At 39.0% G+C, this 27,988-nt stretch overlaps 1 protein-coding gene across 3 annotated transcripts in view; it reads right to left on the bottom strand.

The window, feature by feature from the left end:
* Nucleotides 1–27,988, bottom strand: part of Cph (BCL11 transcription factor chronophage) — a 50,046-nt gene that overhangs the window by 13,949 nt on the left and 8,109 nt on the right. The window contains exon 2 of one of the 3 annotated variants that reach the window (XM_070288588.1): nucleotides 11,451–11,546. The exons of 1 other annotated variant lie outside the window; for it this stretch is intronic. In XM_070288588.1, coding sequence (XP_070144689.1) covers nucleotides 11,451–11,546 — 96 coding nt within the window. Of the gene's footprint in view, nucleotides 1–2,299; nucleotides 2,355–11,450; nucleotides 11,547–27,988 lie in introns of those variants that run through there. One more of the 3 variants, XM_017173733.3, reaches the window with a different exon arrangement.

Raw genomic sequence — 27,988 nt, forward strand, 5'->3', positions numbered from 1 at the left:
TTAATCTGATATAACAATGCTAAAAATAAATGAATTGTTTTGATTTTTGGTATGTGAATTAAGAAATAATGTCTAAACTATCTGGTGAAATTTAATTACTCTAAATTAAACAGGTCCTGAGATCTTAGCTTATGATATTTTATAACCCAACTATAACTCTGCTAAATATGTTTGAATTTTCTTGATTTGTATGTTTTTAAAAGAAATAAGGCATAAACTATTGTGCTACTTTTTATTGAACAGATCCCTATATCCAATTTTATATAACCTCTCACAATACCCAAGATATACTATATACCCTTGGGGCACGGCACGAGTACACACAGATATGGCCACATGGAAAGGTGTTTAGCAGCTGAAACTATAACAAACACAGCGGTGCGATATATCTTTATATATATATATATATATATATATCACAATGATTCCTGTTGTGTGTGGGTGAACTCCACCTCCCCCCTTCTACCACCACCCCGCCCCCTCTCTCTGTGTTATCACCACCTTCGCCTTTGCAAAGTGTTTTAGCATACAAAATTTGGTTTTATTTGCCTACTGTCCCCCAATAGAGCCAGGAGGGAGCAGCATGGAACCACCAGGAGTTGTGGAGCGTCGGTTAGCCAAAAGCTAGCGCTGATAACACCCGCATATGGCGGCGGCAGCGGCGGCGGCTCGGCTGGATATCTGGACAAACAAATGAGCAAACACACAAACTGGAAAACTGGAACTGGAACCCAGAGACCGCAGACCAGAGGCCGTAGACCGGAGAACTGGATAACTGGAGAACCATCGAACCGGAGTGGAGCCGTGGAGGAGGAGGAGGAGGAGGAGGAGCGGAGAGACCCGTAGACGGACGGACCAGCCAGGTTGTGAGTGAATGAGCCATATGCAAATATGGTCGCGGCCTGGAATCGGGCATTAACATATAGTCCACGTGTGTGTGTGCCGCTGTGTGTTAAAGCTGGACACACACGGCGACTGATAAGCCCAAAGGAAATGGGAACAACAGAAGAACAACAACAACTACAGAAAAAAATATAACAGAAAACAATAAAATCTTCATAAAATAGAGCAATTTGGTTTAGTTTAAATTTGGATTTGCTGTTTATAAAAGCTTTAAAACTATAGAGAAGATGAATTATGAATTATTCAAGCCAACGATAGCATTTTTTACAGAAAGCTAACAGCTACTGATAATTTGAAGTAGACTAAGAATGAGAGCCATTGAAACACAATTTAAGGAAAGGAATTCTGACATTTAAGGAAATAGTTAAATATTTGACAGAAAGCTTAACTGTACTTCCGGTTTAGCTCAAGACTTGAGTTTATTATTTGTTTTAGAATTATTTAAATATTTTAATTTTCTTTATTTCTTTTAAAACTTGTTGACCTTACAAAATATTAATAAATATAAATATATATAAATATAAATAGTATTGGTTCAACTGTACTTTTCGTTTAAGGAGTCTCACAGCCTTTTGAAGTCTTAAGGTGGACCAAATACCTCTCTCCCTCTATACTATATTTGTCCAGAGCCAATGAAATGTTCCCATTGTTGTTTCCCATTCCGCATTTCTTTTGATAAGACATGTGGCCGCCTGTAAGTTTTACTCTGGTAATTGTACCTTTCCGTTTTGTTTTTTTGTCGCTAAAATATTTGTATTTGTATTTATATTGTGAGCAAGGTGTATGGCTTGTGGTGTGCGTGTGTTTGTGTGGCTTGGAGTTTGTTTTATTTCCCGAAAAGTCAACGGACATATGTAAATATAGCTGCGATCTATATAGGTTGGTAAGTAGGTTGTAGGCCTGTCGCCGCTACCCCTCCCTCTCGTTGTATATAGTAGATATATGTCTATGGGTGCGGGCGTTGGCTTATTGCCTATTTTTTTTCCCAGTACAAGTTGCTTATCAAAAATTTGCCCTTTTTTTGTATTTTTTGTTGTATTTTTTCGTTGTATTTTTTGTATCTATTTGGGGGACAGAACCAACGACAACGGCAAATGATTAAAGAGTCACCTCGCTCCACCAACAAAAACAGGCCAAGTAGAGGCTCTTCCTGTGGTAAGAATTTCTGGGTAATTCCCAGAAAATGCTGCGGTTATCTCCCTGGAAGATAAATGTCTTCTTTTTTGAGGAAAAACCTTTGAGCAATTGCTTATTGGAAAATCTTAAGCCAGACTATTAGGAAATTTTTCATTTGTTGAGAGTTCTAATAGACTTTCTTGAGGATTTTTTATATTAAATTGTCTTTCCATCTAAGTGTAGATTCGGTTTTTTATACACTTTATTTAATATTACTTACGGCTCAGCGAACGGAATCCATGATCCTCACTGATCGACAGCATTTTGTTGTACATTTTGGTTTTGGTTTAAAAAAAAAAAAGAAGGAAAACAATTTCCTTTGGGCAACTTCAGTTTTTGTTTTTGTTTTGTTCTTATAACTTTTTGTGCTCTTAACACATCACAAGTTTTGTTGGGTTCGAAAAAAAATTGTTTTAAAAATATATATATATTTTTAGGTGGGTGTTTCGTTTAAAAAAAATAGTGTTTTTATATATATAAGTATATATAGTTATGGGAAAGGCACGAGACAAAGACACACGATCGCAGGTAATCCAATTGTCCTCAGTGTGTTTTGTTCTAAGCGATAAAAGTTTCGATATTACGATTAACGATTCTCGATAGCTTTGGGCACTTTCACTCAAGACACGACGTTTCGGTTAGCCTTGCTTTTTTTCGTTTCGTTAAGACTACGTGAGGCCGCAGGATCTAAGGATCTTTAGAGCGCGTGTGTTGTTGACCCCTCGGAGGCTTCACGTGGACTGACTTCCTGGGACGCTCAACGGTCGACGGTCGCCGGTTTGCTCGACGGTCGACTTCCTGAGAGACAGAGGCTGTGTGCCGTCGACGTCGGCTGAGGCAGCGGCGTCGACAGCGACATTTTTTTATCCACACACACACACGCTCTCCCTTTGACCCTCGAGGTCCGGGGATAAAAAAAAAAATATGCGGACTAGGAAGAAAAAAAACTACACACACGCACACCACACACCCAGGGGTTGGTGTTGCTCCCTCTCCCTCTTGCACACACACACACACACACACACGTGTTCGAGTTGCGAGTGGACCAAAGGCGGACGTCGAACGCTGGAAAAGGGGGATGAAAACGGCTCCGTCACTGCCGGCGTCTCGGCCAGCGTCGCTGCTTGTCCCCCCCCTAGACGGCTGTATGTGTGTGCCCCCAGCTCCTTGGAAAATCTGGTGCCGGAAAATCCCTCCACACACACACGCACAACGACGACTGTCCGCTGCTAATCGCTGCCCAAATTGAGTTGTTACTCCAAAAGGGTTGGGGGTTTGCACAGTTACAGTTACAATTATGTCGGGAACCTTTTTTTTTTCAACGAAAAAAAGGGGTTAGAGAGGAGCCCACCAGTGTGTTCCACTGACCAATGGCAGGAGATATCTTTTTTGGGAGACAACGAAAAGGAATAACTATCTTTTAAATAGTATTTCCAATTTTGGGAATTATTTAATTTATTTAAAAAAAAATATAAAAAAAGGATTTCTTAAATATATAAACATTTTTTTTTAAATATTATTTACATTTTTATATATTTAAAAATATAGAAAGCAAACAATACTTTTTAAATCATTATTTTAAATATAAAATTAAAGAAGCCTAGTAGAGAATAGGTTTGTTTTTAGAGGAATCCTAGCTTGAAAATGACCAGAAAAATGAATTATATTACTGCCAATTGTTAAATTATATATACAAATAATAAACTGTAAATATAATAAATAGATTTAGTAATAATACCTAGATAAAATCAAAATAATAAGCCCCTGTAAAGACTAAACAAGGCTATTGTCCCTAAGGATTATCCTCGGCCTCTGGCACAAGTTGCTAATTATATATTTAATATATATATAAAATGAAATATATATTTAAAATTGTTTACCCACAAATATATTTAAAAAATATATATTTTAAAATTATTACACATAAATATATTTTAAAAATATATATTTTAAATTTATTATCCACAAATATATTTTAAAAATTTATATTTTCAATTTTTTTTATCAGTTAATCAGTTAATTTTGTAATCAGTTAACGAAAATATATAAAAATTTTTTAAAAAAAGTATATATATTATGAAAGTATATATATTCCATGATCCCCAACCCAGTACCCTCTAGTTTTTTCTAGTTACTAGAATTCATATTCTTATTTCTCTCTGAAAAAGAGAGGATGCTTTGTATTTGTTAATGAAGATGTCTTTGAGCTATTTATGGAATGCTCTGTATTCAACGGAATGCTCCACAGATCCTGCCCAGAGTTCCTTGCCCTCTCTAAATCCCTGCTTCTCTCTCTCTCTCTCTCTCTCTCTCTCTCTCTCGCTGGTGCCAGGATGTGTGCAGGATGTGCGCAGTAGCAGCGATTTGAGCTCCGCCGCGGAAGCTGCGCAATAAGTGTGGCGACCAGACCCGATTTTCATCTTCCTTCAAGCAAAAATCCCCTTTTCTACTACCCTTTCCCCTAAGGAAGAAAAAAAACCCCTATAAAGGATGCGTAACATTTTCTAAGATTTTTCTCGCTCACGTTAATCCTTTCTTTCTTTTTTTTTTCTTTTTTCTGGGCTGTCACGGGGTAAACGATTTTTTGTGTGTTGTTTTTTCCTGTCATCCCAATACAGATTTCTATATATACTATATAGCAGAGCAGAGAAGAACCCTGCTGGCTGAGTTTTTTGCGCGCGCATTCGTTTTTTTTTATTTACCCCTCGGCGCCTGCGCAGCTGTAAAAGGATGCTGCTAATGTCCTGCCCCGCCAAGGAGCACAACTCGTCTTTGGTCCTTTTGTGCGCTTTAATCAAACGCAATTCTCGGGCAGCCAGGGAGAGTAGGGTATGGTATGGGTAAGGATAAGGGTACGGGAACAGGACATCCAGCCCGCGTCCTGTCGCCTTGCAATTATTTTTTATGCAATTTTTAGCGAAAGATCGCCGTCGCCTTAAAGTTTCCTTGTATTTCTTTTCTTTGTGTAGTGTGATTTTTTTCCTTTCGAGGATTTTGCAACCCCCGAAGGATCTGCAGGAGGGGAGAGTTGCGAATTGCTGTGTGTCCTGCGTCCAGGTAGCGTCCCATCGTCCCGTGTTCCGTGTTCCGTGTGTGTGTAACGGCATTTTTTGTTCTATGCAAATTTTTTTTCCCTTATTTTTTTTCTTGTTCCCCGATATTAATTTTTTATGCCCCTCGTGTGCGTGTCCTTATTGTTTTCGTTTGGGTTTCCTTCCCCTGATTTCCTTTACTTTTTTGGGTGGTGGCCAAAACCAAGATTTTCCCAAGATACGCGAGGAGGGTTTGGGGTGGCGTTTTTTTCCTTTCGGTCACATGTGTGTGAGGCAGGCAAAGGTTGAATTTTTTTTGTAAGGAGGAGGGAGGGGGGAAGGAGGCAGAAGACAGGAGGGTCCTGCAGCCGGCGCAGCTTCGCATTGATTACCGTCGCTTTTTTAATTCAATTCAAACAATGATAAAAAGGAAGACGGCCTGGGACAGGACAGGATCCTCACCCTAAGACGGGCAATTGTCGTCTAATTTTTTTTTTATTCAATTTTCTATAGAGGATTTTTTGCCGCTGATAATTTCTCAAAGATATTCACGTTATCCTGGGCCAGTTTTGGTTTAAATGAGCAAAAATCTCTCACTGGAAATGCATTCGTTTTTAACGGCAAAATTTATGGGTCTTTGGAAAGGGAAAGGAAGGGTGACCGGTTTTTAGTGTTCTTTTTAAAAAGAAAACACAGTTTTTTTTAAAGTTGGTTTCCGACTGCGTGTTGCAGATAGAAATCCTTGTGGCAAGGCGGTTTTTCTATAGTTTTTTCTCTATTCTATTTTTTAGGTTTAATTTTTTTTTAAAGCAAAAAAAAAGCAAAGAAAGAATATGGAAATTTGATAGGCTTGTAACGGTTGCTTTTCTTAAAGATATAACGGATTTCTATAAAAGAATTAATCTAAAAACTGTTTTTCAATGATTTTTTGTTCTATAATTTTTGTTAATTTAATACTTTTCATTTGTAAATTTTCTATTTAGGTTTAGTTGTTATTATTATTTTTTTTTTTTTGTTATAAAAAGTAGCAACCTTTGTCATCTTGACCCTGCAACCTGCTGTCCTTGCCTTGCAGGACTCCTTTTGTTGTTGTGATTGGATTTGTCATCTTCACGCAGATCGTTTTTGTCGGTCAAATCAATCAGTTTTCCCAACATTTTCCCTATAGATTTTTCCTGAATTTCTCGAGTGGCCCTGGGAGACGTTTTGCTAATTCCCAAAAATAAGGTGAAACACGTCACTCTTCTCTGTTTCTCTCCTCGAAATAATTATTATTTTCTGTTGCTTCATCCTCCTTCCCCCATATCTTATTCTCTTCTGTATTTTTGACAATTATTGTTCGGGGTGCTCCTTTCACGATGATGAAATGTTGTCGGCGGACGTGGACACAGGTCGCAGATACAAAGATACTGCGATTCGGAGGAGATGCAGAGATGCAGAGATACAGGGATACAGGGGCATCAGATACAGATACAAAACACGCAGCGCTACAGATACACAGATACAAAGATACGGGGGGCAGCACAAAGGCCACTAAATAGCTGCACGTTGGCCACTGCCTCGCATCTTGGACATGCCAAACGATCGAGGCTCAGCTCTTGGACCTGCTATGGGCTCTTTGGGAGCTCTCTGGGGAACGGAGAGGGCAGCAGGGAGCAGCGTCATCATTGACACGCAGATTGTGCAACTACAAAGGCGCAGTTCGGTTCGGACAACAAATGTCCAAAAGCGAGGACAACAACAAAATAAAGTATATACACAGGCAGGAAAAATTTGGAATGGAAAAGCCATACAGCAGTAGGGGAAAATTAAGGTAAATATTAATTAAGTTTTATAGTAAACAACAAATATTTTATGAAAATAAAGGTTTTTAGGCAGTAGTTTATAAATTAAGGTCTTAAAAAGCTTAAAACCAATAAAAAAAATATTTCTTTTAAATATTTTCTTGTACTATAAAACTTATTTAATATTTAAACATAATTTCAAAAGAATCTACTTGTTGGAAACGGAGTTTTATCTACAAAAATCTTAAAAATTATTTAATTACCCTAAAAAAATATATCAAATTATTCTGTATATTTTCTCCCCTCATTTTTTCTTCCTCTGTACACACACACACACACACACAGTGAGAACTTTCTTAGCTGGTAATGAAAATAGGAAAATAAGCTGGCTTTGGGAGGCGAGTGTCTGACGACAATTACTCAAGTGACATCTCCATCAGCGAACGGAGATCTGACGGCCAGACGTGGACTTGGACCCGCGGACGTGCCCATCTTTTGGCCTCGACTCCGGCCAGCTGTAGGTGTTGCCCCATTTTGAAGTTTTTTTCTTTTTAGCCGCAGCAGCATTCGGTCTCAATGCGGTTGTTCCCTTCGTACGTGTCTCGCATATTGAACAGATATATCTATATGTTCACAGCCACATCCAGAGCCACAACTATAGCCAAAAAACAATAACAAGAACAACAAACACCCATGGAAACGAGAGAGATTCCACGGTGAATCGATATTTATGGAGTAATCAGTGACATCGATTTATGCGATGGCCAAAGATGGCAAAGTCAGCCGAGATTGAGGTCTGTTTTTCCAGCAAGAGTTATTCCATTTTCGGGGTTTATTTTTCGTAACAAAAACAATAAATTACTTAAAGCGAATTAGATATAATTTTTAGAAATTAAGTTAAGAAAGAAAGGCACCCTAAATAAACTAGAAAATAATTTAAATATAAGTCATGATACTTAATAAATATATAAAAAAATATATAATCCATTAATCCCTTAGTCCTTGCCATCTGGCAACACTTGACATTATCCCTTTTTAGATCCCTACTCCTTAATGGGCGTGTCATTGCCCGTAAACACCCACAAGATACAAGATACAAGATGCCCGAGTACGAAATACAAAAATAAACATTCTGCGTTTGCTGATTTATACGCAATAAAATCGAGGACAACGCAGGAGCAAGCGGCAGGATATAATAAACACCGGCAAAAGCAGATGATGTGCTGACCATTTCGAAGGAGAGACAATGGGAACCTGTGGACTAACAGGACAACGCCCACAGAATACAGAATGACGATGATGATGATGATGGGTTGTCCGCCAGTCACAACAAAAGCAAAACAACAGGCGGGCAAGGACAAGGACACACACAGGACACCGGCACAGTCGTAATCATAAATAAATTGCTTACAAATTGTGGAAAAGGACCTCGCCGTGACCATTCTGATCAAACTGCAGAAGCCGACGAGAATGGGCAGGGGCAGGGACTAATGCAGGAGCATGTCCTGCTGGCTAAACCCACGACAAGTGGCGCCTCGGGAGGATGCAAAGGTATTTATTAATATTTATTATTTATTACTATTTAATATTTAATCCTTATTTAACCTTCACTTTAAACCTTTTAAAATCTCGAAAAAAGTATTTGTACAAATTAATAAAAACCCATTAATCAAATTTATCTAGCGATAGGCAATTGCTTATCGAAATCGACATCAACATTGGTTGCATATCGAATTCCCTGCCCCTGATCTCTGATGCAGCATTGTGTCACACTGGGCGCATGCGGGCAGCGGCGAAAGGGTTAAATTATCTAAGCTAATTTCGTTTTTACAATTTAATTTGTTTGAATTTCCACATGTCCCGCATATAAACGAATTTATTAGCAAAGCGTTTCGCCCTCTTTTTTTTTTTTTTTTGGGTATTTAGTTTTACGCTTTCTGGGTCTCCCTCGGCCTTAAGTCTTGGGCTTGGCCGAAGGTCCGCACTCCCCGGGGTCTTATCTTTCGGATGATTCAGTCAAGGTAAGGCTACGGAATTGGGTCATAGCCGCCAAAACTGGGCCCAAAAAAATAACAACAACCAAAACAAAGAAAGAAAGAAGGAAAAGGTATGGAAAGATATATATATATATAGAAAATATATACTATATATTTACAAGCCGAACGCCAAGTGTCATGCGTGAATGGGGCTTTGGGCGTACTCACTTCCGGCCCAGCACTCTTTTTTTTTTTCTTTCTAGCACAGAAAGTCCAAGTTTGAACTCATATTTCATGGCTGATTGAGGTGGAAAATTTGTAAAGGGGAAATTTATAGTATGAAATGTGTATATGTATATGAGATTGTATAACAAATAAATGAAAAATCATAAGGGTAGTCTTTTCCTTTTCTAAAAGCTAATCTTGCAGCTTAATTAAGTAACATTAAATCTTTGAATAATAATTTTATATTATAATTTATATTATATTTTATATAATATTTGTTATAAACAAAATGTAGTTTCTTTTTTTAAGCTATTTAATGATCGTGAATCCAATTTCCCAATATTTTCTAGCAGAAAATCAAGAGGAAAAAGCTCGGCCTAGGCCCTGTCTAAATTTGGCATTAATTGCTAGCAAAATGTCTCTTAACCCAAACGAGGGGAGGGGAGGGGAGGGGAGGGGACCAAGACCAAGGCACCCCACATTACAACGGGGGCGGGAGGAGTCAATGCTCGTGCAGAGTTGGCAAGTTCCAATTCCAGGTCTTCGCCATCGTCAAGAGGAGGACAATAAAAGTTCGTGAGAACTTGATGCTTATCGAACTGAACTTGCAGACAATGCCGCCGCCGACGCTGCTGCTGCTGCAGCGGAAAATGCTTTGGAAAATGTCTAGAGAGGTGGGCATTTTCCCTGGCTTTGATTAGCCTGAAATGGATCAAAATCAGAGGCCAGAATTTCCCACACTCCAACGGAGACAAACCACACCAGCTGCCGATGGCTGGCGAAAAAAGGATTTCCAAACGATTTCTGCACACCTCTTTCACGTGACAGAGAAAGAGAGAGTCCTGTTAATCCTTTTTCTCACGCACCAAAAAATCGTAGGACCTTCAATAAAAAGAGATTCCAGGGTTCTCAAGCATCCTTCGATCTCGATGACACGTCGCAAATATCGGACAAGCCCACAAAATGCGCACTCATTGTCCTGGCGATTTCGCCAGGATCCTTGCACACTCTCCCTCTTTTTTTTTTTTTTTTTTTTTTTTTTTTTTTTTTTTTTTCCCCCTTGTTGTTTCGAATGCGAATCCAGGTAGCCCGATCGGATGGCTCCTGCATCTGCATCCTCATTGCGAGGCCCAACAATGGCAACAAATCCGAATCACGATCAATTCAATTACCAACTCCCCAAGCAGGACGATCGTAGGATCGCAGGATAGCGAGAGAGAGAGAGGAGCCACGTCACCTGCTTTCCAGGATAACCAAAGAGATGATTTTCCATAAAAAAAAAAAAAATATATATATATATATAGTATCTAAGTATCTCAAGACTTTCTATATAGCTTGATTTTCTTTACTTTTCCTCATTTTAAATTAGAAATTTATATATTTTCTTTTCAGTGTATGGGGCTAGCTTATCAAATGGCCGTCCAGGACATTGTCCCAGAGATCTTTTCGCATTTTCTAGCGGCGCTGCTTTGTCTGCAGCGTCTTTTCTGCTGAAATCTGAAGCGGCCAACAAGTGCTCTACGGGGCCAGGATATAGGTACACTGGACTCCTCTCTTTCTATATATATATCCTCTCCCTCTCTCTCTATATATGCGCTTAGTGTAATGGGATAAGCTGCAGCGGGCATCGACATCCCCTCGTCTTCACAAGTGCGCGATAATGAAATTTTATACTTGTACATTTTTTTTTGCTTGGAAAATTGTGGGAAAATCTCTGGTTTAATCCCCCCGTAAATGGTTCGATCGATTTGCAGGTGCAGGGCCCCCCATTGTTCCTTGCCAGGGCTAAGCCGGAATTTTCTGGTCTCGATTTGCACAATTGCCCAAAAAGGAAGGAGCAAGGAGGGCAATCAAGGATGTGTCTTGGTTTCAGGGGATTTCCGTCACTATATTTTATGGTGCATTTATATTTATATAATATTTAATTATATTAATATTTAGAGATTTTTTAATTTAATTATACAGTTTTTAGAAATGTATAAATATGAAAATTTATTAAACTATAAATTAAATAGAAAAATATTCTTTATGGTGTATTTTATGTTGTTTTATGGTGAATTTATAAATAATATTCAATCGTTTTTGATTGATTTATAAATATTTTGAAATTTTTAATTTAATTTCAAGTTTTTAGAACGGTTTAAATATGAAAATATTTAAACTATACATTATTTTGATGGAAGTTATTGAAAAACAAAGGATTTAAAGCCCTTAACTTTAAAATAATAATACTAAAAGGTAATCCTTTTCCCCTTATAATCTCCTATTTAACAGTTAAATATATAAATTATATTTATATATATTATCTAAAACCCCTATCAATTGCTTCAAAGCCCCGTTTTCTGCCTACTCACTGTTTATGATCGCAAATCTCATAGTTCCGCTGGCTTTCGGACCCAAGTCTTGCCCTGGGAACCTGGCAGGGCCACCATTGATACCGTTAGACTCACCTGCAAAGAGAAAAAAAACACCAAGGTGCATAAATTATTAATTAAGAAGAAGTGAATAGAAATTAAATGCAGAAAGAGAGAGAAATAGAGAGAGAGCGGGGATTCCAGTGCAAATAAATTAGCAAAGCGGCGGAAAAGGAGGTGGGAAACTCATTCCAACCACGTGTGGCACACGCAAGAACCGTTCTTTCCACCCACACCCAACACCCTGAACACCCGCCTCCCAGCACCCAACACTCCCACATGGTTATATACGATCCTAACCCACAGCCAAGACAGTGACCAGTAATGACCCCACACCGTTCGCTCGTTCATGTGAATGGGGAATTTTTCACACTGCACTTGAGTCTTGATCTGCGGAAGACAAAAGAAGTTCGCATAACTGGAATTAAAGCAGCGCCAGCGGTAACTGCAACTTGCAACTTGCAACTGCTGCTGCTGCTGCTGCTGCACACTTTCCTGGGCTCGTGGGTAGCGCATGTGCTAAATGGGCCACGCGGGGCTCCTCCTCCTCCACCTACTCCTCCTCCTCCTCCTGCTCGCATGCAATCGAAGTGGACAACTCCAGCGCCAAGTCAGTCACCCCGAAAAAAACAACAACAACAACAACGGCAAAAAATAAAATGAAATAAAAATAAAGAGGAGCTTCAAGCCCAAAGCTGGAGCTAGAGCTGTAGCTGGAGCTGTGCCCCATCAGCGGAGACAATGGTGGGAATATTCTCATATTAAGAAATCGCGCGATCTTCAGCGCCAGATGTGTCCGTGTCCGTGTCCGCGTCCGTGTCCGTGTCGGTGTCCGCCAGTGTGTGTTTGTATTTAGTGCAACGCCAGGTCAGTACACCACCCAACTCCCAAAGCCCAAACCCTTTCGCCCCCGCAGCGGCACAGCACAGCAAGAAATTCTAAGCGAAAAAAAAGCCTTGGAAAAATAAGTCTAAAAAATAAATTTATTTTAATTAAATTAATTAATTATTAATTAATTAAAGATATACAAATATTCAATTATGAAAAATAAAATGTATATTCCTTAGTTCTTCCTTCTTTGAATTGAATTTTACTTTTAAATATAAAAGACATCAAATATTAAAAATATATAAACTTAAAACAGTATATTTAAGTAAAAGAATATTTTTTACAGCCTTCAAAATCGCAAAAAAAATCGAATTTAAAAAAAAACAATAAAAACAATTTAGAAATACAAATACAGGATTTAACTTCAAAATAGAAATATTTTTTAATAAAAAAAATCCAGAAAATGTTATTTTATTTGTATATCTTTTTTTATACTTTTCTTCTATTTTCTTAAATTTTTTTTCCACATATCAAACACAATATCAATTTCTATTTTCTCTAAAAAAAAACCCAAATTATTTTGCAGTGTACAGCATGCAGCAGCAGCAACAAATGTTCATGGCAAATTCGCAACGTGTCGTGGTCGTGCCTCCGTTGTCATGTCCAAGAGTGTAACAAAGACCTCGACTGAATATACCCAATGCCAGGCGAAAAGCCAGCCGCCCACGCCCCCTGGCCACCACCTAGTCATTCACCCCCTCAACCCCTCCCACTTTACTACCCAAACAGCAACAACAATAATTGCATTACACATAAAAATAAATTGTAATGAACTAAAGGAAGAGACAGCAGCAGCAGCAGCAGCAGCAGCAATGTGAAAATCGATGCGGAAGCAGCAACAAAAAAACAGAAAAGGGCAACACAGACAGCCAGCAGCTACTTTGTTTTATTTTTCTCTCGAGGAATTTCCTCCAATTCGTCTAACTGTAATTTTGGAGCCACTCTCCCGCTCTACCTGTTTTAAATATATTTAAATAACACGCCATCAACATGAGCAACAGCCAAAACATTGGGAAAATAGCCGGGGAAAACTCTAGAGGAAAATCTTTAGAAGGCAATTCTATGGACAAGAATTAAGACGAGGCTTATATATATAAATAAATATATATATTTATATAGCAGGAGCCAAGCTTCTATTCATAAAGTTGTCAAAGGGAAGTCCTGCCTGCCACACATGGCCTAAGCCAAGCTGCCTGCTTCATCGAACAAAAGACGAAGTGTGTTTGTGTGTGTGTGCTTGTTGTTTGGCGGACAATTAATTAGCCATGATTCTCACGACCTCAAATTAAGAGAAAAGCCATAACAAATACTAAATGGAGGAAAGCCCAATGAATACCAGGAGCAGCAGGCAACAGCAGCAACATTGAAACAATTGGACAATGGACAGACATTGGACAATGCAATGGCCCTCAAGTTTGCCTGAAGTTTCAAGAGATTTTGGGACGAGTTGCAAGTAGCTGGTAGCTGCAAGTTGCAACACTAAAAAAAATAATAATTTAAAAAATATGTAGAAAATAAAATGAATTAAAAATATATATTCATAAGAATTTTAAAGAATTTAAATTCTTTAATAAGTTAATTTTGTAAAGAAAAATTAAAACACAACAATTTTAAATCGAATTTGATCGAAAACATCGATATATAAATAATATTGATTTAGCAAAGATTAAGTTAATTAACTTAATAAAGTTTCTTTGATATTTACAGCCTTAAAACATAATAGTATTTTTTAAATTGGAAAACCCCATCAAGTTATAGAATATACATTTCAATTTTGATTGAAAATATCGATATCTTATCGATATAAAATTATGAAAATAGTACAAAACCATAAAAAAAATATCAATATCAATAAATTTGTTCTTCGTGTAGTTGCAAGCGCCAGGCTTTTAGAGGTTTTCGGGGATCTCTACGTTGTTTTTATTTTATTTATTTTATTTTATATTATTTTTTTTGTGAATGCCATGGGTCTTTTGTAGGCGGCGGGCATGTTGCTAGATCTGATTTAAAGCGAAATTAGGAATAATGGCCATGGCCACATATACTACGTGTACACTCGAAGAAAAAAAAGGGAAAAGAAAAGAAACGAAGAAGGGGGAGGACGCGAGGCGTTGACAGGCAGCAAATGCGAACAAGACAGTTTTCGGTGCCCAACAGCGAAGAGAAGAAATTATCTCACGGATAATCCGAACAACACGTTCAAACTTTGTTGTTTTGCTTTTCGAATTTTTCTCCGGCTTTTCCTCTCTTTTCCATCCGACTTGTGGTTAGCCTTGCTTTTCTTGGCTGCCGTTTCTCCAGCGGATTCCCCGTGGGCCGGGATTGGGGATTGTGACCGTGGAGGAGGAAAGGGGGCGGCGGCGGCGGCTGTGGAGGTCTCACCCTTTTGGGACGACCGGCCGAAAACATTGACAGTGCGGGGGCGCCTCAAAAAATCTCTGGCTCTGAAACAATGGCAAACTCAACTCTGACTCAAAGCCCAGACTCGGACTCGAATGCACCTGACGACAGCAGAAGCAGCCTCTGTACACTGAGAGAATACATACTGAAAATTTTGTTAAAAAATGTGGTTAATTAATTTGAAAAGATGCTGAGATCAATAAATAATTTGGAAGGTTTATTTCTGTTTAAAAAACAATTATCCAGGCTAAGGAAAAAGTAATTTTCAAGGATTTTAAAGATTTATGTTAAGGACTTGAGAATTATAAACAAAAGACAAGAATATGTATATTTAAATGCGGATAAAAGCCACAAAGTTTCTTATATGAATACTTTTATTGTTAATTTTAAAATGCTTAGAAATTAATGCTTTTAAATGAAACCCCTTCTTGCTTTGATAGATAATCTACAAATATTATTTAAAAATACATTTTTTTTCTCTCAGTGCAGGCTGGAAAGTGTTTGGATGTCAGCTCCGTTCGGTCTCTGTGGTTGGTCGTCGCGTCGCTCATTGTTGCCTGTGCCCGCTGCCGTTGCAGAAAAGCTATTTCGTATTTGCTTAGGCGCGCTGAGAGAAAGGGTAACAGATTCCCACACTCTGGACCTGGACCTGGACCTGAACCTGGGCAATGAAGAGATGGAGGGTAGGGTAGGGGAAACTTGGGAGGCGGCAACGGTACCTCTACCTCCAAGCCGTTGACAACTCGCAGGGCCTCTCGGTTGCCTTTGTGTGTCCATGAATGAAAAGAAGACTCTACTCTGTTTTTTTTTTTCTGTGTGAGCTGATTGATGAATGTCAGCCGAAAGTGTTAAGGGCAGGGCAGGTGTCATGGGAACCTGTCCCGGTTCCCTCTGAAGGTCACCCGAACGGTGAGAATCAAAAATGTGGCACACATACAATCTCCAGCCAAATCGCAGGCCAAGCCAAGTGTTTGCCCAGCTCCTGTCTAAGAGCTAAACCCACTCGAAGCCTTCAATTCCTTCAATTCGAACGGCAGCAAACAAAGGCCCAAGTGACGTGCGACCCACGAGCAGCCAGCACGAGCAGCTAGCAACCTGCAACTAGCAACCTGCAACATGCAACACTAACTGTACTGTGTGGCTCAAGGCTCCAGTCTAACCTACAAAGGCCTAGTGCCGGGGAGAGATATAACTCATAGAAATAATGCCAGCCGAAAAAGGAATAAATAAACAACTCAACAAATTCGTACACAAAACGAAACGAAGCGACGGAATCGAGAGATGCAAAGTTGAAAGTTGAAGTCGCGTCGCATCGCCACTTGTATCTGCCAGATACTCTTAGGCTGGGATGCTCCTATGCCCAAGATACTAAGATACTCAGATACTCGGATACTCGGATACTCGGTTACTCGGCACTTGAAGCTATAGCTATGCTCCGCGTGATCGACCGACTGTCGAAGGCGGCCAGCTGGCGGACAATGAATGCGACCTAGGTGCCACAGCCATAGGGCATCCATATGGATGAGCTCTCTGTTTGTATTACGTTTGAAAGTCATGTTGCAGATACTTTTCGTATATATCTGCATATCCTCCGCACCTGCCTCTGTTGTCGTCGTCGTCGTCGTCGTCGCGCTCTGTCGTCACTTGCATATCAATGTGGCCAAAAATAAAATGTGACGTCTCGAGGTGCACGATTAAGAGCGGGAGGGAGAGAGAGCAAGACTGCAAGTGCCGAAGATGCAACTGCATCGCCTCCAAGTATCTGTGTATCTTTGTATCTCGGTGCGTCGTTGTGACGCAATTGAAGGCGGCACAGGGACAGTCACAGTGAGCGGACTAAGGGGAACTCAAAGAATAAACAAAGCAGCGATCAGGTACAGGTACACTGGCAACAAATTAATACAAAAAATAAATATATTAAAAGGGGAAGTACCTAGACTTAAAAGAACTTTAAGGGGATTTTTAGAACACAGTATTGTGGTTTTTGATGGAATTTTTTGGGTTTTCAAGGGTTTCTTGAGGGCCATTTAATAATATCGATATTTTAACGATTAATGTGATATTTTTTGATATTTAAAATATCGATATATACAACTTTACACTTTATGTTGAGTTTCTTTTTTTGAGTTTTCGAGCTTTTTGTGTTTTTTGTTTTTGATAATATAGATAATAAATGTAAAATTAATTTCAAACCCAGCTCAATTTTTCTCGCAGTGCCACCACAAAAAAAAGAAACAAAAGGGCTTTCGAGGGTCTAACATTGAAAGTGCAGCATCGATGGCGTCGTCTTCGCTTTGCCTCTGGATTTAACGTATTTAATTTTATTTTTATTTTACTTTACGCGACTCTTGGCTTAGTTTATTTTTTATGTTGCACTTTTTTTTCGTCGTATTTGCTATGGGTTTTTGAGGCCCATATACAAGTGACTTTTGGCTCTCGTCTGCGGTTGTCGGCAATTGAATTCATTGAATGCGAATGCCCAGCGAAAAGAGTGAGGCTTTTGAGGCTTGATTTGCTCAACCGCAGCAACAGCAGCAGCAATAGTTGCTGCAACATCCACAGCAACAGCAGCATCGGCAGCAACAAATGTTGAACAGACCAAAAGCTGGGCCCTGGTCGCGGTTGCCTTTGCAATTTGTATTAGGGATTTGCTGGCTGAATGGGGACGACATTTAGGGACACGTCTGCGGTCTGGCTATGGCTCTGGCTCTCTGGTTCTAGCTCTGTTCTGGGTTGAAGAACATAGCTTTAAGCCTCTCCGACACCGCCCTTTTGGCAATCCAATTTTCGGCTGAGCATCGACAACATTTGCATTTACACGCACTTGCCGCAAGTCGGACATGCCGCAATCCACACACAGATACATCGAAACACACACACACACACACAGATCCATCCATTCACACCCACACAAACACAGCGGGTATCAATCGGATTTAAGCCTTGAAAAGCGACCAAAGGACAATAATGGCTGAAGGCTAAAGGAAGCTTAAGTCCCTTACACCGAGCAAATTATTTAAAGTATTTAATCTTTCATTTTTAAAGGCAACACATATTTTTTAAGGTAAAAAGAATTATTTTTTAATAGTTAGGAATCATAAAAATAATTTAAAATACTTTTTCTTACCTAAATTAAAGCATTCAACTTTAAAGGCATACAAATAATTTATTAAATAATTTCTTGCCTCCTCAAAATATTTTTTCTTACATAAATTAAATTAAAAACTATTTGAAATTTTAATAACTATCAAATAATAATAAAAAACATAGTACCTAAACTAAAATAATATTCAAAATAACTGAAACTATCCTTTGCTAACTAAATATTTGAGTGGAACTCATAAGAAAGCCTTTTAAATAAATTATAAGCCTTTTCTCCTTAAATATTTATTAATTTAAATTAATAAATAGTTGTTAAAATTCCCTTTAAGTTAAAAAAATGTATTTTAAAAGCCTTTAAAATCAAGTATTTAAATTACAAGCCAACCCACGACTATTTTGTGTATTTGTGATGCATATATTTTGCACATTTGCTGAATCAGCGCGTTTAACCCCTGACAGCCCCGCACACACACATGCCATGCATTGACACCTCCCAATAATTTCGGGGGTGTCCTGGGTGTGTGTGCAGGTAGCCATGCAGCTGCGATTTGTTTCACTTAGTTTTCGCCTCGCTCATCGCCCGACGATGCTAAATTTGCGTACGGCGTCACTGGGATTTGGATTGTGTAAGACATGCACGCAACATTACCGCAGCAGCCCGCTTCCCTCTCCCTCATCGCCGCATTTTCCCGATTTTCCCTCTCGATTTTCCTACTCCACTTTTTCGGCTGCTCAGATGTCGTGTAAGTCAGAGTCCAATGACATACAGACAGTGCAAAGTCCAATGTGCAAACAGTGCACACACAGCATAAAAAATATCACCTGATTTCCTGATTTTAAGGATTAAAAATTAAATAAAAAAAAATATATATAAAATATATTTCATATACACAATCTATCTGTATTTTACTAATAGTTATATATATTTAAAAATGCTTTATTCTTTCACTTTTTGAAAGAAAAGAAAAGGTTAAAAATATAAATAAATCGAGAATGTAATCGATACATTTATCGATATTGTTTTACTTTGCGATACGTGTCAAGAATCCAGCTTTTATTTAATTTATTAGATCCTTTAACAGATTTTTAACTTTTTTTAAAAATGAAATGCAATATATGTATATAGATTTTTAAATATTCGATTTATAAAAGTTTAGGATTTTCGATATGAAATTATATAGGATCATATTTTATTTATATTTAAATAAACGAAATCTTATAATTTATATATTAATATTTATATAAATATTTTTTATATTCCCAAAAAAGCTTTTAGAAAATCCCCACATATGTATGAAACATACTATTTTTTCCACTGTAACTCCTGTTGGATTTTTGGCCAAGCTAGATGTCATTCAACGTTCATCTATTTAGCCATTTAGCCAGCCATCCATCCAACAACCAACCATCCATCTATCCATCAGCCAGGCCAGTCAAGGCCACTAATTAGGTGTAGACTACCTGCTCTACCTGCACCACCCCACCACCGCTTTTCCAATGCTAATTAAGCGACGATGCATCAAAGTTGTTCTGGAAAATTCTGCGTTTCGCTGCACGAAAATTCCAATCCAGTTCCCATGTTCCCAGTTCGAGGCACAAGGAGTACCTGCTGACATCCAACTCGGACATTGACAATGCGCCCTCTGAGGTTTTGACATGGCCAAGTTGGCGACTCTGGGACTCCGTATTGAGATGTCATCGGATGGGTTAACGAGTTCAGAAGAGGAGGACTCTCGACTTACATAATTAGGCGGCGGCGAAGAGAGAGAGAGAGGGAGAGAGAGAGAGAGGAGCAGGAGCAGAAGCCAGACGATTACACGCGCCGGTCATGTAATGGGGCCATGTTCAGGCCTCATCTTGGCCAGATCTGACAAGAGCCGAGGCAGAGGGAGGAAAAGAGAACCCCCCAAGTACTTACAAACTATTCCAGGCTGACCAAGTCAGGATTTTTAAACGGAAAGAGGTAACTCACCTGCAAAAATATAAAAATATATAAAGTTTAGGATTAGAATTGGCTTAGGTTAGGGCTTAAAAATATATAAAAAACAATATATATAGTTATTATTATTTATTTTAATTTTGAGAAAGAAAAATATAAAAATGAACAGTAAAAATTTCTTTGATTTTATTTAATTTAATTTTAGTTTATTTTAATTTTAGAAAAATGTTATAAGTTTTAATGAGATTTTTCTTAAATATAGAAAATTATCCCATAAATAACTTAAAAATAATCCTCTTATTTTAAGACAAGTAAAATGTTGTAAAATATAGATTTCTTCAGGGTTTCTTCAGGGTTTCTTTAGGGTTTCTTCAAGATTTCTTTTTGGTTTTTCTTCTTTTGCAATTTTGGCCAACTTTTACCAGGAACTGGGCCTGGGTCTGGGCTTAACCTCAACTCTCTGTGTGTGTCATTAAGATTCTCCCACGCATTCAGTGTCAGGCCTCAAGTGCTCTTGAGACCCCACAAAAAAATTCAACAAAAAACCAAGTAAAAAAAAAACAAAAGGCAAACCCAAACCAAACCTAAAATGCAAACAAAACAAAGGCAATTGGACCTGGTCTGGTTCTCGGATCAGTTCAGTTAAGTTAAGTTCACCTTCGGTTCGGTTCTCTCAGTTAGTTCTAGGGACCGGTTCTGCGGTTCTTGTGGCTGTTTATTTGTTTTTATTTTGTTTGTTTGTTTGTCTCTGTTTGTTGTAATAAAATGAAACGTAAATGAAATCTATTGTATTCCATATGAATAATGAGACAATTTTAATAATTTATAGACAACTTTCGGTTAACCGCAATAAGTCGGAGGAGCCAAGTAAGACAATGGGCTTGAGGCCGAGGATTCCCCACCGCAGTCACCCAGAGTTCGATGATCCTAGACTCGGATATGGATATACAAATAAATATATATATATATATATATTCATATATATTGGTAGGGTTTCTCTCTCTCTCTCTCTCTCTTTTGGGGTCCATCGTTAGCCGTGATAACAAATCGCGATTGGCATCGCTTCCGATCGATCGCCGAGAGACACCAGAGACAAAGGTGAGAAAACTTTGGCCCTGAGTAGAGACTGGGTTATAAAGAAGACAATACACTGAGGAAAACTTAGTTATAAAAAAATGGAGATTTAAAAATAAAATGAAATAAAATAAAGAAAATATAAATCTTAGTTTCCTAAATTTCGGAACTTTCAGTTATCCTTTTAACTTTCCCCACATTGTTATACCCCATTTTCTTTTTCAGTGCCTGGAGACCTTAGTCTGGACCACTCATTCATTCATTCATTCATTCATTCGCCATTCATTCATTGACCGCAAGACCAAAGCCCATCGTTTGTAATTGTATCTGTCGCAGCAATAAGTCAAAGTTGTCCAAAGTCTGGGAGCTGGGAAGCTGGAAGTCTCGGTATCTCTGGGCGTCTGGCGAGGCTGCCTCCATGTGTGTGGAACGTGTGGTACCCCGGGTACCAGGTCTCGGTTACATTTCGGTTACACGATCCGCGTCCGCGTCCGCTATTTGCCTCCTGGTATTGTCTTTTATGGCTTGGCTATTAGCCCGCGCCGAGGAGCTAATCTTCGCCAGCCGCAGGTCGAGTGGTCAGGAGTGGTTCCTGCTCTCTGCCGTCTCCCAGCTCTGTCTGCCGGCAATTAAATGGCTTCACGGGGCACGAGTGACTCTCTGGCAGGAGGCACAGGTGAGAAGAGATGGCCATTTATTTATAGGTTGTCTTGCGGTTGGGTGTTGGCTTTTTTTTATTGATTTTCTTCCTCTTCTTCTGGCCAAAGGGGTTGTGTGTGTCTAAGTGTGTGTGTGCCTCCAAGTAATCGAATTCAATGAATGGCCAGAGGTACTATGTACTATATACTATAAAATAGTTATTTTTGGTTATTTAAATATATTGATTTAAATAAAATAAAGTTGGAAAAACAAAAATAAAGACAAATGAACTAAATTTTAAGATTTTTTATAAACATTTTTGTTAATTAAAATGTTGAAATAAAAATACAAAAAAAAGTAAAACATTAAATATACAAATTTTAAATCTGAAAACTAATTTATTTAATTATTTAATTATTATTTTTTTTAGATCTAGATGTTGAATTTCAATAACAAAAGCTAAAAAACAATGCATTTTAGGCCTAATTATTGGTTTTTAGCCTAAAAAGTTCACTTTTCGTTCTCGAATTTTGTAAAAATTGTTTAAATAACAAACTATGAAATTAAATAAATACAAAAATATTAATTTTTACCTTTAATTTTACTTTAAACATTTTTGTACAACTTTCTAAATAGGTATTATAGGTTTTTTCCTTAAAAATTTAAGCTTCAAGCTTCAAATATCTTCAAATGGGCGGAGTCTCAAAAACTGGACACATAACTAACGTATTCCAATACTCATACGCCCCTTTGTCCAATCGTCCAATCGTCCAGTGGCTGCCCCTTTTTTTTGGGGAACCCACACTCCCAGGCTCAACAACGGCCAGGACACATCCCTTGTGGCCAGGCAGCCCCCCAGCTTCTGGCCAAAATCAATAGTGTGTGTGTTTGTGTGTGTGTCTGTGTTTGGGTGTGTATTTTTGGGGGCTGTTTCCTGTGCGAAGAACCAGATCCTGCTTCCTTCCAACTCGAACTCGAACAGGAGCAGGAGCTGAAAGCTGAAGCTGAAGTTGAAGTCGAACTCGGACACCCGGATGCGACACTTAAACGATGTGTCAGAAGGACCTGCAAGGGGGAGTAGGGATATGCCAAGGATGCTACAGATGCTGCTGCTGCAAACCGAGAAACCCGCCAGGGACAGACGACGACCAAATGTGGCCGATGACGTTGATAGTACACGTTCCACAAGATACACATATATGTACCAGGCCCCGAGATACCGATACGTATTCCTGGGGGGAGGGGGAGTCGAAGGAATACATATGTGCATCGGCGAATCCTTCGTCCTTTCATCTCTCTTTCGCTCTCGGTTTCTATGTGTTTGTCGGGGCCAACAATAAAAACTTGAATTTTGTTGATTTTATTTGCTTGAAGCTAGGAGTTTTTGGATATCCCAACCATGGAGCGTCCACGGCTGCCTGGCAACTGTTCCCGGGAAATCGCCCAACTTGAACTTTATGCGCTGCGGCTGAGTGATTCGTGCCGTCCGCCCCCCCGTACACACAAAAGTGGACCTTGGACGTTGTCTGGCGGAGAGACATCGAGAAGGAGGTCCTACTACTGCACCCACTCTGAATCCTGGCAGCCCGCTTCATCTCCATTTCCATTGGCATTGCCATCGCTGGAACTCCCAGCTCCTTTCGCCTCATCCTGCAGATGACTAGATAGCACGCGTCGTTTTTGCCACTTATTGGACAGTCTCCAGTATCCTGGCTGCAGGATCCGAGGGAATCAGACGGTGCAGAAGGAGGAGGAGCAGGAGGAGCAGGCTATGTATTTGCCCGGAGTCAGGCAGGAGTAGGAGAAACTACTCCTGCTGCTGTGTGGCATGTAGCTTGTAGCTCCAGACTGCTGACTGCAATTTGGAGAACTTAACCGCAGGACTGGCAGGACGAAGGACCAAGGACGACGGACAACGGGCGAGGAAGGACCACGGACGATGCCGGCACCGCAGGGCAGGACACAATGAACAAATGAAAGTAGCGAAACCGTTCGACTGGAGCGGCAAAGCCGCTGCACGGAATAAAAACAAATAAAGATTTCAACTAATAAATATTTAAAACTAATTGTAAATATCATTGAAATATTATTTGTAAATATTTCAACTAAAACTTTTAAGCTTAATATTTATATATTTTAATATTTAATATATTTTTCAATCTGTTTCTTTAATTGTTCTTTTGATTTCCTTTTTCTTGTAGTGCATTTCTGACTTGTACATGTGTACTTCCTGGTCTAGGTCTTAATCCCAGCTCCTGTTTCGGCTTCTGTTTCGGTTTCAGTTGCTCCGCCTCCTTCTGCTTTTCACCTCCTTTATTCCAGGGATTTTCTATTTTCTATTTCCTATTTCCCATTTCTTTTTTTTTTTGGCAGTTTAACTGGAGGTCAAGAGAGCAGCAACCCACTTGCTGACATATTATTTCTTACTCCTTGTGAAGGATGCCTGAAATCATTATCTTAAAGAGGTCTTGAGCTTTACTAACGGGAAAAATATTGTCAGAGAATATTATTTAATATATACATTTCAAGAAAATAATATTTTGTCATGGGTTTTAAGAGAGAAATACATCTAAAAAGTACCTCTATAAATTTATTTATTTTTTATTTTTTAGATATTTCCTTAAATTTTCCAGAATGTATTAACTTTCCTAAACCCTTTCATTTCAAGCTAAAATTTACTTTATTATTAAATTATTTAGACCAACATGTTACCTGTTTTTAACCCAAGTTAACCCACTGTTTATGGCCAGGCCAATTCCCAACTGCCATATTCAAATGTGCGGTTTGGCACTCTTCAATTTACAACAAATGGCTGGCAAGCAAAAACAACAACAGCCCCATAAATCACACACACACATACGCACACACAGAATGCATTTCCTTACACACAATTGTCTCCTTTCTTTGGCACAAAAGTGACTCCCCAAAAAGTGGCAACTCTTGGGTGGCTCTTCTTTGGCCTTTTGTGAATTGGTGTCCAAGCGTTTTATGTTTCAATTATGCGCAACTTGCGCCCGACAATGGCGCTCTGTCTCTCTCTCTCTCTCTCTCTCTCTCTCCCTCTCTCTCTCTCTATTTATCTGTGGCCCTCTCTGTTCCCCCAAATGAGGCTGTAAAAGGACCAAAAGAGGACCCTGTCTGTGTGCCTGCTGATGCATAAATTCCCAGCACACACATATGCAGTTGGTAACATCACTCATACGCACAGGGAAACGTACGAAGAGGCAAGGACAGGACAGGACAGGACAGGAAAGGCAAGGAAAGGAAAGGAAGCATCGCATGTGCAATTTTCCAGCTGAGAACAGGAGAGGCCTTTGCCCTCGAAAGGTCCTCACAGGAATATATGGAGAGGGAAGGAGAGAGAGAGAGAGAGAGAGCGAGTGTCCTGTCCTGCCTTTGGAAAGTGGCCAAGTTGGCAACTGCCCGGGAAGTCCAACTGGGAACTGGGAACTGCGAATTCAATTAGGAACCGCTCAACGTACTACCGAGGTCAGCGCAAGTCACCCCTTTCTTTTGAGGGCACTTTTTGCGCCTTAATATCCTTGGGAATACACAGAGAATTAAGGGAGAAGCTTTCAAGACTTCCTTTTAAAAAGTTTGAAAAATGATCAAAGAAAGATCCTTTTAAAAAGCAAAAATGCAAAGCCTTTTCTCCCTCTGTACGATCTTGTCCAGTTTTAAACTATTTTTTAACCCTTTTATGCCCACAGCCAATGAAGTTGAGAGACTTCAAGCTGTGCCCTAGCTTTTATAAGAAAAGAAAACTTTAAGATGTAAATTGTAGTTTTTTTTTTTAATATTTTTGATATACACTCCAAAATGGCGGCTGAGAGTGTGTGTGTGTGTGTGTAAGCAAGCTGCGCAATCGCCGCGGAAAAATCGCAGACGATGACGATGCTGTGGCCAAGCCCATGAAAGAGAGGGACAGACTGGAAGAGTGAGCAAGAGAGATAGAGAGAGACCGCTGGGCTTGGCTCGAGTTTAAGTTTTTTTTTTTTTTTATTATTTTTATTTCTTTTTTTTTTTTTTTGCTTTCCGCTTTGCCTTTGGCTTTATTAAGGTCTGGCCAATCAAAATGTCCAACGACACAGAGACGCACACGCCAAATGAGGAGAAAGAGTGGGCAGATCGGACAGAAAGAGACGCACACAGGCGCTGGCGATCGGCAAACACAGACAGAAGACAGAAGACGAAGGCGATGAGCGACAGGGGGACGGACGACAGACAGGTGTGAAGCAGTCTTAGCTTATTTAGCTTCAGACGGCAATAACAAATACCGTAATGCCGGGGCCCAAGGGGGACCCCAGATAACAGCGAAAGAAGAAACGGGGTAAGACAGGTAACTGGAAATAAAAAACAAAAGCAACAACAAGAAACCTGCTTTTTTGTTGTTGCTGCTGCTGCTCTTCTACTGATATTCATTCAATTCGCTTGCCCAATTCGACTCGCCCCATGTCTCCATCTCACTTCAGCTCCCACTAAAGCTAGCCGCCTCTTGCTCGCACACAATCGCCACGAAGACGAACCGAAGCGACCCGAACAGCGATCCGAACGCTCCCAACGATCCGAGAGCCCCAACCGAAGCGAACGAACAAAGCCCCAAAGCGGAGTAAATAAGTTATCAGGCGGATTTGTAACTGGAAACCGAATGAATAAATAAAAGGGGGAGGCGTCAACAGAAAAGCGTAGAGCAAGGCAGACAAAAAAATACAAAAAAACAGAGCAAAAGCCAGAGAAAAAAAGAAGAAAAACGCAAAAGCCAAGACAAGTCAGAGCGCGTCTTCGGGTGATCCCGAAAAAATTGAGTCACTGAGAGAAATACAATTTATAATATTTAAGATTTGAAAACTTTCAAAGATTTCTTTTTTAGCTTTGAGTATAAAATAATAATTATATAATTATAAAATATATATTAAATAATTTAAACTATAATCATAAAATAGTTCCCTATATGAAATTAATTATAACTAAATCGAACTATTCTTTATTTAAATTAAAACCTATTTATAACTTATTGTAGTACATTTTTTTTATATTTTCTATGAAATTTCACTGTATATGTTTAATTATTGTTTTTTTTTTATTATTTAAATATTCCTTAATAAGTCTTTCCTAAAATAACTAATAAATAATAATAACATGATTTCCTCCCTATTATGATACAATTTATTATATAAATATTTTACTATATTATTATAACATATTTTCTTCAAGTGTAAAGACTGCAGACTGAAGACTGGAGACTGCGCACAAATACCAGCAAAGGGGAGAAGCTGGAGAAGACGCAGCGAATGGCTAGCGAGCGAATCGCGAGAATTTGCGAGAATTGAGAAACGTGTGCCGCTGATGAAAAATGAAGCCCCAGATACGCATTAATGTTTCAATTCAAAATATCCCATATATCAATAATAATAAGACCCATTAAGTCAGAGATTAATTAATTACAGAAGAATTGTAGGTGGAGACTCGAAGATTTAATAACACCAAAAGATACTTTAAAAATTAGCCATAAAATCTTATTAAGGAGGATTATTTTCTTTTTGTAGTCTACAATATATTAAGTGATATTTATTAAGCCCAACAAAAAAAAAATAAAAATATTATAATGATTTTAAGACAACATTTTGTACTATTTAATTGGTTAAATAAATATATTAACCTCAGTAAGTACTTAACATCTAATATGTAACAAGTATGTAACAAGTGCTTGATAAATATCTATAAAGGTATTCTAGCTTATACTTTTCGAATATTTGTAAAAATCCTGAAACTTTCCACAGAAAAAAATTAAAATATAAATAGTATTGACCAAATTCAAATATGACCCTTAATATTGATGGCACAAATACACCTTTAATATGCATGGAAGTATGCGCATTTCTGCAGAGCAATTTTCAAGAGAAAAAGCTCTGAGCACCACCCACTTCGCCCACAGACCCAGACCCAGAGCCAGAGCCAGACTCCTCCCTCTGGCTTGCTTTTTATCCCACTTTTTTATTGGTTTTTTTTCTTTGCAGAAGAAGGAGTAGAGTAGGATCCACAGCATCATCCAACGCATCCATCCACAGCCACAGCCACAGCTGCCTGCCTGCCTGGGTGCCTCGATGATCCCAGAGCTCCACTTTAAGGTGTGCAATGCAATGTGACAATGGCATCTTAATGATAATAATTATGCTGATAAGATGCGTTGGAGGAGGAGGAAGGAAACTGAGGGCCAGATGGTGGCATCCATATCCATCCAAGTGCCGATATAAATCGCTGGCAAACGGAAATGGGGAGTGCCTTGGACCCCGAAAGAGAACCATTGCATGCATTTCGAGGTGGGGTTGCCGCAGTTGCCCCCCGCTCCGGATTCTCCCTCTGAAGCTCTCGTCGTGATTGATTTATTTATTTGAGCCCGGGCGCGACGCACATACGGTTTTTTTTTATGTTTTCT

The sequence above is a fragment of the Drosophila kikkawai genome, chromosome X (assembly GCF_030179895.1).
Source record: "Drosophila kikkawai strain 14028-0561.14 chromosome X, DkikHiC1v2, whole genome shotgun sequence".
Lineage (NCBI taxonomy): Eukaryota > Metazoa > Arthropoda > Insecta > Diptera > Drosophilidae > Drosophila > Drosophila kikkawai.